The 13,254-nt window shown below is 52.4% G+C and overlaps 1 protein-coding gene across 1 annotated transcript; it reads right to left on the bottom strand.

Moving 5' to 3' along the window:
* Positions 1-4,218: 4,218 nt before the first annotated feature.
* PPP1R18 (protein phosphatase 1 regulatory subunit 18) lies at positions 4,219-13,133 on the bottom strand. The gene is made up of 3 exons (XM_065913089.1): positions 10,990-13,133; positions 6,453-6,660; positions 4,219-5,062 (listed from the first exon to the last, which is right to left on the bottom strand). The coding sequence occupies exons 1-3, from the start codon at positions 12,598-12,600 to the stop codon at positions 5,043-5,045; spliced, it is 1,839 nt and encodes a 612-aa protein (XP_065769161.1). The 5' UTR covers positions 12,601-13,133; the 3' UTR covers positions 4,219-5,042.
* Between the last annotated feature and the right edge of the window lie 121 nt (positions 13,134-13,254).

The following is a 13,254-nucleotide window of genomic DNA, read 5'->3' as shown; positions in this document are numbered from 1 at the left end:
TGATGCCATCCAGCCATCTCATCCTCTGTCGTCCCCCTTCTCCTCCTGCCCCCAATCCCTCCCAACAATTCCTCCCAACATCAGGGTCTTTTCCAATGAGTCAACTCTTCGCATGAGGTGGCCAAAGTATTGGAATTTCAGCTTCTGCATCAGTCCTTCCAATGAACACCCAGGACTGATCTCCTTTAGGATGGATTGGTTGCATCTCCTTGCAGTCCAAGGGACTCTCAAGAGTCTTCTCCAACACCACAGTTCTAATGCATCAATTTTTCGGCTCTCAGCTTTCTTCACAGTCCAACTCTCACATCCATACATTAGCACTGGATAAACCATAGCCTTGACTAGACGGACCTTTGTTGGCAAAGTAATTTCTCTGCTTTTTAATATGCTATCTAGGTTGGTCATAACTTTCCTTCCAAGGAGTAAGCGTCTTTTAATTTTATGGCTGCGGTCACCATCTGCAGTGATTTTGGAGTCCCCCAAAATAAAGTCTGACACTGTTTCCACTGTATCCCCATCTATTTGCCATGAAGTGATAGGACCAGATGTCTTGATCTTAGTTTTCTGAATGTTGAGCTTCAAGCCAACTTTTTCACTCTTTCACTTTCATCAAGAGCCTTTTTAGTTCCTCTTCACTTTCTGCCAGAAGGGTGGTGTCATCTGCATATCTGAGGTTACTGATATTTCTCCCAGCAATCTTGATTCCAGCTTGTGCTTCTTCCAGTCCAGCGTTTCTCATGATGTACTCTGCATATAAGTTAAATAAGCAAGGTGACAATATACAGCCTTGACGTACTCCTTTTCCTATTTGGAACCAGTCTGTTGGTCCATGTCCAGTACTAACTGTTGCTTCCTGACCTGCATATAGGTTTCTCAAGAGGTGGGTCAGGTGGTCTGGTATTCCCATCTCCTGAAGAATTTCCCACAGTTTGTTGTGATCCACACAGTCAAAGGCTTTGGCATAGTCAATAAAGCAGAAATAGATGCTTTGTCTGGAACTCTCTTGCTTTTTCAATGATCCAGTGGATGTTGGCAATTTGATCTCTGGCTCCTCTGCCTTTTCTAAAACCAGGTCGAACATCTGCAAGTTCACAGTTCATGTATTGCTGAAGCCTGGCTTGGAGAATTTTGAGCATTACTTTACTAGTGTGTGAGATGAGTGCAATTGTACGGTAGTTTGAACATTCTTTGGCATTGCCTTTCTTCGGGATTGGAATGAAAACTGATCTTTTCCAGTCCTGTGGCCACTGCTGAGTTTTCCAAATTTGCTGGCATATTGAGTGCAGCACTTTCACAGCATCATCTTTCAGGATTTGAAATAGCTCAACTGGAATTCCATCACCTCCACTAGCTTTGTTCATAGTGATGCTTTCTAAGGCCCACCTGACTTCACATTCCAGGATGTCTGGCTCTAGGTGAGTGATCACACCATGGTGATTATCTGGGTCATGAAGATCTTTTTTGTATAGTCCTTCTGTGTATTCTTGCCACCTCTTCTTAATATCTTCTGCTTCTGTTAGGTCCATACCATTTCTGTCCTTTATTGAACCCATCTTTGCATGAAATGTTCCCTTGATAGCTCTAATTTTCTTGAGTATTACACTCACTCATTTCATTCAACTATATTGAGAACCTAATGTGCCTGGTGGCTCAGGTAGGAAAGAATCTGCTTACAATGCGGGAGACCTGGGTTTGATCACTAGGTGGGGAAGAACCCCCTGGAGGAGTAAATGGTAGCTCACTCCAGTATTCTTGCCTGAAGAATTCTATGGACAGAGGGACCTGGCTGACTACAGTCCATGGAGTCACAAAGAGTCAGACATAACTGAGCGACCAACACTTTCAATGTGGGCCAGACACAGTTTCAGTACCCAGGGATATAGCAAAGAACAAATCAGAAACAAATCCTTTATCGAATTTACAGTGGCAGAGGATGGGGGTGGGGACCAGCCTGCAGAGACAAAATACATAATAATATAAAATGCTAACTTATATGGAGCCAAAAATAATGTAAGGTGTGTGTGTGTGCGCGCGCGTGCATGTGTGCGCTTGTGGGGTGGGGCGCTCAAATTAGAAGATCAGGTTCATGCTTGTTACAGATCAACTGATTAGGAGTGACCTTTGCTAAGACAGGTACCTTCTGCAAGAAATGAATACAGGTTAGGCTTAATCAAGGATTCCAGGCAGATGAAAACTCAGGATGTGGAGAAAAAGCAAAGGTAGCCTCTTTTCTTGGTGCTATCTCATAATGTTATTTTATTTTTTAAAATTTTGTTTTGTTTTTTGTTTGTTTTTGTTATTTTAAAAGATATGAAAAAATAAAAATAAAAAAATAAAAGATCTGCAAACTAAGAAATATGCAAATTGTATTCTGCTTTTTTTTTTTTTTTTTTGCTAACAGCTTGAGAAAGTCACTGGTGGCTGCTTAATTTTAAATAAGCAGAACTTGTTGCTTGACTACTGTCTGACCTCTGATTCTACTTCATACTTTTATAATTAATTGGATTTACCTGACACTGTGTTGGGAAACTAAACGTTTGTTATTCCAACTAACAGCCACAAGTACTGCCACATCATTGACGTCATGAATGCACTGTTTTCTGTTTCTGAAGTGTACTGTGAACACCCCTGGCATCTCAGAGCTTCTTACTTCTGCTTTCCTGGGTCAAAACTAATTAGGGTCTTTACCTAATTAGCAACTAATGTGAGTACTCTCCCTCCATACTCATACCCTCTCTGAAGTGGCTTATTCTTTTGACACCTTGCTTATTCCCTTGCTGGGAACATATTTGGCATGTGTTTAAGATCAGTTTTTCTAATACATTTTGGTTTTAATAATGGAGGACCTTCCTCTAGTGATAGGACTATATCTGCCATATCTTTATTAGCCTGGAGAACTGAAAAAGAAAAATAACCTGATAAATAAAATGTAAATATTCCACATGTAGAAGATACAAATTCACTGAAATGGGAAAGTGTCCCAGTGCCAACTATACTTGGGCCACAAAGCCATGAATTATCTATGGTTCTTAAAACTTTAGGAATGTAAAACCAGTTGTCTATCAGAGGAGACTCTTTTCAGGAATCTGCCCCTGTGTACTATTTTGCAGCAGTTTCAAGAGATTTATTACTTAGAGTCTTGAGTCTTGGAGTAAAATCCCCTGGATTAGCCACTACTAATCATATACTCTCTGGCTGCTTGCCTTCCACTAGGCTTCTGAATACCGGAATCCTTCAATTCAGTGTCCTTTGCTTCCAAATTCTTATCTCTTTTCATCTCATTTTTTCATTCATTCTAAAAATAATTGTGTGTGTCTATCAGGTGCCAGGCATGGGGATGCTGCAGCGAACCCAACCAACCGTTTGTCCTCATGGTATGTCTGGTGTGGTGGATGCTTCAACTGTCCTTCCTCAAACCAGCTCTAGGCTTAAAAAAAAAAAAGAAATTAATTTTAAAAATTATTTTTTTAATCATTTAAAATAATTTATCTATTTTTGGCTGCACTGGGTCTTCAATGTGCATGAACTTTCTCTAGTTGAGGCAAGTGGGGTCTACTCTTTGCTGAGGTGGGCAGGAGGGCTTCTCACTGTGGTGGCTTTTCTCGTTTCACAGCACGGACTCTAGGTACCCAGGCTCAGTAGCTGTGGAACACCAGCCTAGTTGCCCTGCAGCAGGTGGCATCTTCTGAAGCAGGGATCAAACCTGTGTCCCCTGCATTGGCAGGCGGATTCTTAACCACTGGACCAACAGGGAAGTCCCAAAATTTTTTAATTTAATTAAAAAAAAGAGAGAGAAAACAAAACAGGGAGTTCCCTGGTGGTCTAGTGGTTAGGATTTGGTGATTTCATCACGGAGGCCCAGGATGAGTCCCTGGTTGGGGAACTGAGATGCCGCAAGCTGAGAGGCACAGCAAGAACAAAACTAAATCAAAGCAACAACAAAAAATCCCCAGTCCCTCTCCCGCTGGTCCTCGGAGAAACCAGTGCCAGCTTCTCCCAGAACCCTTTCTCCATGATCAGTGCTGAGTTTCTGGCTCCCTGTCATATTTTCCCCTCCCACAGCCACGGCTGCTTCCTCTTTATGGCTAGTAAGAAGGCGAGAGAGGCCTGGAATGAGGAACCCAGAACCCACTCCATCCCACCCCCATCCCCATTCCCTTTTTCAAAAGAAAGAGAAGCAGCAGGAGAGTCGGATAGAACTCCATTTTATTATAGAAAATAAAAAAAAACAAAAACAAAAACCCAGGCAATTGAGAAGGAAGGAGACACGGGGGGAAGAGAGTTGAGGTCCCTCATGACTCACCCCACACCTTCATAATTCAATTCAGTTGTGAACCACCAGGAGGAACAGAATTAAATAACTAGAGGGGGATACAGAGTTAAGATTCCCAGCCTTCCCTCGTGGGGGAAAGTGAGACACGGTAATACTGAGCAAAAGTGGAGGAAGCCATGCCCCAGGTCCCCCAGAGCAGGGACTTCAGGGGACAGGGAAGGAGATTCTACATGGACACGCAAGTAGGCGTGGCTTGTAAACCCAGGACTTTGGCAGGTGGGGCTGGGGATGGCGGGGGTGGGGGGTTGTAAACCAGGCTGTAGTCAAGAGAAGCAGCAGGAACTGTAAACAAAGGGGGCAGGGACCTAAGGAACAGGAGGGAGAGGTGCTGTAAATGCAGGGGGGCTGGGTCTCCCACGAAGATGGGGGAGCCGCCAGAGGGTGGTAGGGAGTCGAGGAGAGGGTACCCTGCCCATGGAGATGGCTAGGGTGCTCCATCTCTACCCCGGCCCTGGGAGCTCTGAGCTCCTCCCCAGGACTGGATGGGGATCTCGGATCACCTAGGAGGCAGCAGCGTGTCTGAGGAGGGTGGAAACTGAGTGGTTGCCTCTGCCCCCAGAAACAGGAAAAGGAAAGCAAGGTGGAAGATGTTCGTTGCCCTTCCCTGCCAGGCTCATGTTGAGGGTCTGTCTGTCTGCTCTGAACCTTCTGGGCTCCAGAATCTTCAGTTCCGGGAAGGAGGGAGGTGTATCTCCGTGTTGGAAGAGGGTCACCTCCGGCAAGACTCATCTGTGGGAGAGGAGGCAGCAAGGATAGAGGATGAGAGAGGGTCACCGCCTCCCGCCTCCCCATTCACTCCCCACAATGAAGGCCAGTTGGCATGCAGAAAATTTTATAACCTCTCTCACATCCTGAGTGCCTGTTGCTACTACTAGTAACAGCAGCCATCACTCATTTCATTTAGCCTGGATTCTCTGCCAGCCATTCTCATAACTTGTTTAATCTTGCAATAACCCCAGGAGAGGTTAAGTTATTCAATGTCCAGCCATAGTTCCTAAGTGCTTCCCAAAAAGTTCTTAACCCTCTCAACAATTCCAAGAGGTGGTTATTATTAAGCTCATTTCAAAAATAAACTGAGGCTAGAGGTCAGGCAGTTACCCTGATGTAACACCACAAAGTAAGAGACAGGATGGAATTCAAACTCAGGCCTGTCTGATCAAATCCTGTGTTAACCACAGTAGAGAGCTCAGAAAGAGTCCTGGTTTAGAAATGTGGAGATCTTATGTCCCTTTCGCTTCTCAGGACCTCAGTTTTCCCATCTGTTAAAAGGAACTGTGAAAGAGGAGAGTGGAAAAGTTGGCTTAAAGCTCAACATCCAGGAAACTAAGATCATGGCATCTGGTCCCATTACTTCACAGCAAATAGATGGGGAAACAATGGAAAGAGTGACAGACTTTATTTTTTGGAGTTCCAAAATCACCGCAGATGGTGACTGCAGCCATGAAATTAAAAGATGCTTGCTCCTTGGAAGAAAAGCTATGACCAACCTAGACAGCATATTAAAAAGCAGAGACATTACTTTGCCAACAAAGGTCCATCTAGTCAAGGCTATGGTTTTTCCAGTAGTCATGTATGGATGTGAGAGTTGGACTATAAAGAAAGCTGAGCGCCAAAGAATTGATACTTTTGAACTGTGGTGTTGAAGAAAACTCTTGAGAGTCCCTTGGACTGCAAGAAGATCCAACCAGTCCATCCTAAAGGAATCAGTCCTGAATATTCATTGGAAGGACTGATGTTGAAGCTGAAACTCCAATACTTTGGCCACCTGATTCAAAGAGCTGACTTATTTGAAAAGACCCTGAGGCTGGGCAAGATTAAGGGCAGGAGGAGAAGGGGACAACAGAGGATGAGATGGTTGGACAGCATCACCGACTCAATGAACATGAGTTTGAGTAAACTCAGGGAGTTGGTGATGGACAGGGACGCCTGGCGTGCTGCAGTCCATGGGGTAGCAAAGAGTCGGACATGACTGAGACTGAACTGAACTGAAGGAGCTGTTGGGCTAGAGTCCCCGCCAAGCCCCTTCCAAGCGCCAACATTAAATCCCCCTTCCTCCTGAACCGCAGTGCCCGCTCCGACCAGCAGGCGGCGCCAACGGGCCGGCGAAGTCTGCGCTCACCCACTATCAGGGCCTTGGTGCGCAGCCCGCCCTGAAGCTCTGGCTGCAGCAACAGTTCCTCCTCCTCCTCTTCGTCGTCGGCTTGGGCCGCTGGGGGACTGGGGGCGCTGGGGGCCTCAGGCTCCGGGCCCAGCTCTTCTAGCACCGAACTCTCGGAGGGATATTGATACGTGGTCTCCAGGGCTGTCTCGCTGAAGGAGATCTTGAGCTGAGGGTGGGAGAGAAAGCGGGGAGGAGGCGAGGTCAGACCGCAGGGTGACAGGTGCAGGACCAGGGGGAGTGCGGACTGGGTTTGGGCACGACTCGCTGACTTTGCCCGCCCTAGCCACTCTGGAAGCCAGTTTTCCTATCGGTAGTCGGTACTCGCTGGCCAGTCCCAGATTTCCCCTCTTCAATCATATCGTTTGAAAAACATTGACTTTGGCCTGAGCTTCGGCAGGGGCCTGGGTGGCAGGAGTGAGGAATCCAGGATCAAGGTTTCTGCTTTTAGAGTGTGGGAGGTGGAAAGGTAAAGAGAAATTAAAAACCTGGATATAAGTCCTGTGATCAGAACTGAGTCTTTGGGCACCCTGGGAGCAATCAGGGGGGCTCCCCAGGGGAGGTGAGAGCTGAGTCTCCTGGGCAGGAAGGAGCTGGCTGGGAGGGAGTCGCAGGCAAAAGCCAAGACAGGCACACTGGTTTCCAGAGCCTTGGTCCCTTGCAGTTCGGGGGAGAACCCAGGACCCTGAACACCAGCCCCTCCCACCCCACTCACTCCTCTCCTGCAGCTGGATTGGGCCTCCAGGAAAGGGTCTTGGCTCTGTCAGGGGGGCAGAGACCAACAGAAAAGCCAGAGGAAAGGAGACTGTCCCCCAAAACCCAGGGAGATGATAAGCCCAAGTCCCTGAAAGCGGCAGCTGCGGGGGAGGCGACAGGGCAGAGAGGAAAGTCCAGGCAAACACGCGATGGGGGTGGGGAGTGCACCAGAAGGGACGTGCGGTGACAGACAGGCGACAAGAAGGAATCTGGAGGGGGCAGAAAATCCTCGTAAACATACTGGCGCAAGAGCTGGCAAGCCCCAGCTGTTCTCACTACCTTTTTACCCTTCCCCTCTGCCCTCCTAAGAAGCTCACGGGGAAGAGGCAGGGTGGGATTAACTCTGGGAGCCAAAGCGATTAAGGAGACAAACAGGAGGATTCCATATGAACTGCTTGGAAAGGTCCAGAGGATCTCCTCGGGCCTTCTCTAGCATCCGCTGGGGAAACCGGGGACTGGGGGCCCTGCATCCCAGAGTCCCTGCATGGACTGGCGTATGAGAAGAGAGAAACCAGGATGGTGGTTGGACAGGTGGTTGTTAACACCTGGGTCCCCATGGGAAGCAAGAACTCAGACACGTGTATGTCACTCTCTGGGTCCAAACCTGGCACGGGCCTACCTCTCTGGGAACAAAAGCCAGAACCTGGCCAAGGCCTAGGAGGGGCTCCAATGTGCCCCTCCCCACTCAACACTGTGCATCCTCCTCCACTCCAGCCACATGGGCAGTGATTTCCTCCAATCCCACCCCCAGGCATTCCTACCTCAGGGCCTTTGCACTGGCTGTTCCTTCAGCTTGGAATGCTCTTCCCCCAAACATTGCTGTGGCTCCCTCCCTTTGGATCATGCTATTATAAAGTCATATTTGCTCCTCCTACCATCTGGCCCTCAAAGTTCCATTTGTCTCTGTCCTAATTTTTTCCCATAATCACTTAACCACCTTTTAACCTAACCTACCAAAAAGAAAGTTAGTCGCTCAGTCCTGTCCAACTCTTTGCAACTCCATGAACTGCAACCCACCAGGCTCCTCTGTCCATGGAATTTTCCAGGTAAGAATACTAGAGTCGGTTGCCATTTCCTTCTCCAGGGGATCTTCCCGATCCAGGGATTGAACCCAGGTCTCCTGCATTGCAGGCAGATTCTTTACCGTTTGAACCACCAGGGAAGCCCTAACCTACCAGAGGATTTACATATTTGGTTACTTATTTTTGTCTGCTGTCAATAGAAGCATGGAAGTCGCTTCAATGGGTAAGGAAGGCTCCATTCACCCAGACGTCAGATGGCATCCCAACAGAAGACCAACACTGGGGGAACACTCTTGCGGGTGGGGGGGGGGCGGTGCAGCCCGTACACAGACGACCCCCAGTCCATGTCTGCGGAACAGTCAGCTGGTAGAATTGAGTGACAGGAACCAGACCCCTTATATCCTAACTGCTCCAAAGGAACCACTTCTACTGTTGACAGGTTTACCCAAACTTCTGGGAACCCACTTCTGTTTTCTTTTCATGTCACCTTTTGAGATAGCGAGCTCTGTAGTTTATTATCCGCTCTGGTTAAAGCAGCCATTTTATTTGCACTCTGTCCATGTTTCTCTCTCCCCCAACCCTGCTTCTCTCCTCACCACCCCCCCAACTTCTGACAGGGCTTCTCAGGAATGCACAGCCTTCATGGGGTGTGTGTGTTTGGGGGGGGTGGGTACGGACGGGGTGACTCACTCCTCTCTCATCAGCTATATAAGGTCACGAGGGGGCTGGAGAGAGGAGGGGCTGACCTCCCTGCCAGAGGGGCCTCTGGGGAAGGGCATGGCCCAACTCCTGGGCTCCAGTGGCAGTGCTGGGGCTTCTTTCCCAGTGGCAGGGAGACATTTGATGGAATTAGCCTGCAAACAGGAGTTATTTAGGGAAGGGGGGGTAGCGTTAGATGGCGGGGTCCTCCTGCCCCTGATCTGATAGGCAGGGCTGGACATGCCCGTCCCTGATGAGCAGGGTGCTGGGAGAGAGGAGAAGGCCTGAGGGAGAGCTGAGGGGAGTGTCTGGGCCCAGAGAACTCTGCACTGCTGCTTCCCCACCCCCACCCGAAGCAGCTGCTTCCTTATTCTCTCACCACATCCTGAGCTCAGTTCTGGCCAGGCCCATGGCCCCGTGTTTGCCACTCAGCCCACCAGCCTTCCGGCCCCCACCCCAGGCTTCCTGTTTGGGCGATCTGCTTCCGGCCCCCCTTGCTCCCTGACCTAGGATCTAGGACCTCCCTCCCTCTTGCAGGTCCTGCCCTGCACTCAGTCCCCGGCCTTTGGGCCCCAGACTTCATGCCTTCCCCTCTTTGTTCCTCCCCAGAGGCACAAGACAGCCTCTACGGTAGGAAGTGACTTCTCTGAACATCTCACCCTGGCTGTTGCTGACCTAGTTCCTTGCCCAGCCTGGAGGCAAAGGGGTCACCTAGCAGCCAGCTCAGGACAGAACCAGGGACCAGGACTCTGGGATGGGAGCTTAAGCTTCATGTGAAGATGAGCTGGGGTCTCAAGTGACTCCCGACCCTTGGGCTTTCCCACTGACACCGGGGACACGAAAAACAATCTGAGGATGACACACATGGGATGAGGGCTGGAGATGTGTTAGATACAGAACTTCTCTTTCCTTGCAGATTTTCAAGCTGGAAGCTGGTGTATGGGGCAGGAGTTGGGCTAGCGCCAGGGGAAGAAGTCAGCTTGGCTGTTTCCAACTTCCCTGCACCGCCTTTTTTCCAGTTTAACCTCTGACCTTCTGCTGGCCCTGGTCCCCAGCCCTGCCCTCGACTCCCATTGTGCTCTCTGCTCTCAGCACAGTGCCTCCAAGTTCACTTCTCTTTCTTTCTACCCCAAGAGGAGGGAGAGGCCAGGATGGCAGGAAGAAAGGGGAAAACCAACTGCTGAGCCAGTTCTGGGGAGGGAGGGGACGCCCAGGGAGGAAGGACTGGAAGGGAGGGGTGGGGGGGTATTTTGGAAGAGGAGAAGGCTTTTCTTGTCCCAAGAGAGAAGGGAGCACTGTCTGAAGCCGTGGCCCAGCTGGGGGTGTGCAACCCCGAGGTCACCCACTTCAAATGGCCTCTGTGTGTGTCTCTCCCATGGGGCAGACTCGGGGTTCAAAAGCCTTCTCTCTGCTCCTTGGCCAGCCCCTGTTCCACTCCCCTCCCCCACTATCCTAGGATGTCCCCACTCCGCTCTGCAACACCGCCCCCCCCCCCCCGCCCCACCTTGGGCCTGTGAGACGTTCCTCCACTCGCCCTGCCATCTCTCCGTAAAACCCCAAAGCCACCCCCTCTGCCTCCCCAGGCTTCCTACCCTGGCATTCTTTTGCCCACTTTTGCCCTGCAGACCCTGCCCGCATAGACTCCAGGCTGTGGCCTCAACTCGGGTCTCCCACCCAGATGGGCTGGGTTGAGTCACAGACTTGGGAATGGAAAGCATGAGGTGGGGGGAACTCAGAGCCTGAGGGAGAGAAGAAGTGAGGAGCCCAGGCACACCCCGAGAGAGACACACCCAGGACAGCGAGCTTGATTGCGGAGCAGGCTCATTGGGCTGGGAAATGAATGGAAAAGAAGGGCCACAAGAAGGAAGGTGTGTGTTCAGGGGAGGAAGGGTGGTAGCAGGAATGAACAAGAATAGACAAGGATACAAGGATACAGAGGTAGGAAAAAAGGGAGAGAGACAGGAGTCCACAGAACAGTGATGTGTGGGCTGGCCAAGAAGTCTGGGTTGGCTGCTCCCTACCTGTTTGTGGTGCCTTTCAGGGGACCCCTTGACCAGGCAGCTGCGGCTGAGGCGGAGGTAGCCCCCCAGAACCAAGATCTCCTCGGCCGTCGGGTACCGCTTCTTCCCAGCCCCGGGGACCGCCGCGTCAGCTGTGGCTGGGGTGGCTGAAGTGGCGGGGGCTGCAGGGGGCGCGGACCGCCGGGGGTTGACTGTGAAGGTGTGTCCGCTGCGGCGGGGGGCCCCCACCCCTGGCCCTGCCTTCACCCCATAGAAGAGCCGGCTCATGAGGGGATCCCCAAGGGACTGGGGGGCAGGTGGGGCTGGGGGTGGGGGAGACAGAGGGGCTGCTGGTGGGGGCCGGAGTTCCCCTGCTTCCTCTTCCTGCCGTCTAGAGGCTCCAGTCCCGGCGTCCTCTGGGGAGCGGGGGGAGGGCGTAGAGCAGCGGTTCTGCAGGGCGCCCAGAGGCCTGCTCTGAGTTCCCGCCTCCTCCTTCTCAGCCTCCCCTTCTCCAGCCTCTGCACCCAAAGGACCCACGTGCTTCTCGGCAGACTCTGGAGTGTCTGGTTTCTGGGGCTGAGGCTCTGTGTCCCTGGGTGTCCAGTCTCGGACCTTTCCAGAATTCAGGGTCCATTTCCACCCTTCTGTCGGCCGCAGGCCCCTCTCGCCGTCCTCCACGGGGCTGGGCCTTTGCTCTGCTCCCTCTGGTCCTGCAGAGTGACTGTCTGGAGCCTCCCTTGTCAGGGTCTTTGACGACGCTGTGGTCCCTTCTGGGACCATCCTCGGAATCGGCCTCTCGTCCTTTCTCCCCCATTCCTCTGAGCAGTCTCTTCTTTCTTCTCCTGAGCTCGGCCTCCACTCTGATGCCTCCAGTTGTCCCAAACTCTGTCCCTGAGACTCTCTGGGGTCAGGCCTCCATTTACGGGACTCTGTCAGGCCCAGCTTCTGGTTGTCAGGCTCTTCTGGGCTCAGTCTACTGTCCACCGCCTCTGTCCTCCTGGGGCTTTGTTCTCCGGGCTCTGCCAGTCTCAAACTCCGCTCAGGAGTTTCTCCAGGGCTCAGCCTCCATTTCCGCACCTCTGACAGTCTGGAGCTCCTGTCTCCAGCCTCTCCTGGGCTCTGCCTCCAGTCCCGGGACTCCAAAGGCCTGGGGCTCGACTCTCGAGCTCCCCCTATCCCCAGCCTCTTCTCTCTGGCCTCCCTGGGACTGAACCGCTCTTCCCTGGACTCTCTTCCCTTGGGGCTGGGATCCCGAGTCTCCCCGGGGCTGGGTCTCCGCCCCCGGGTCTCCAAAGGTCCAGGCCGTCTCTCGGTGAGTAGCTCTTCACTCCGCTGCTGCTGCTGCTGGCGCTCTTGCCGGATAAATCGGTTCTGGTGCACGGGCCCAATGGCCTCCAGGAGGACAGCAGACTCATCTGGGTTTGGAGGTCCAGCCTCCGTAGTCCCAGGCACAGGGCTAGGCTCCCCAGGAGACAGACCAAGCTTGGCCCGGCGGCGCTCCAGAAGGCCCCGCTTCCAGGCTGGCATCTGCGACAGCCGCTCCCGCTCTGCCGTCTCACGCCCGCGAACGGCTGCCTCTTCCTGCCGGCGCCGGGCTAGCAGCTGTAGCTTCCAGTCTGGGATGGTGGCCATGGTCGCCTTGGGGAGGATGGGGGGAACACTGGGGGGCAGAGAACAGGAAGGAGAGGCTCCAGAGGGGCCCAGGAGGTGAGAATGGGAGGGGGGAGAGGAAGCAGGGATGGGGGGAGAGGTGGGACACAGAGGAGCTGAGGGTGAGGACAGTGGGAAAGGGGGCGGGGGGGGGCGGTCAGAGAAAGGGGAAAAACTGAGAAAGTGAAGAGGAAACTAAGAGCCAGGTGATGGGGTTGGGGGAGGTGGGTGGAGAGGAAGAGTGTAGATTCAGGGCAAAGAGACAGGAATCAGATTTGTGGGTACAGGTTACTGGGTATCAGAGACAGTCCCCGGGATGTGAGAAGAGAGAAAAACGAAAGAAGTTGGCGCGAGGGAGAAGAGAGAAGAGAGGCTGGGGGTGAGCGGGGCAGGATCCGAGCGAGGTTGCCTGACCGCTACCCCAGGAGCGGCGGGAGTGGGAAGCGAGGTTAGCGGGACCCCCGCCGGAGAGGGGGCAGTGGGACCTGAAGGGGTGTCGGGAAGGTGGGAGGGCGGAGAGTGGACAGGTCCAGGGGAGAAGGGGGAATGGGGGCAGAGGGGCGAGGGAGCTCGGCGGCTGCAGCCCGGCGAGTCTCAGCGCGGGCCCCGGAGGTCCGGGCTCCCCTTCCAGCTCGG

The sequence above is a fragment of the Muntiacus reevesi genome, chromosome 20 (assembly GCF_963930625.1).
Source record: "Muntiacus reevesi chromosome 20, mMunRee1.1, whole genome shotgun sequence".
NCBI classification, from domain to species: Eukaryota; Metazoa; Chordata; class Mammalia; order Artiodactyla; family Cervidae; genus Muntiacus; species Muntiacus reevesi.
The sequence above is the reverse complement of the archived record's forward strand: the minus strand, read 5'-3'. Positions and strand labels throughout refer to the sequence as shown.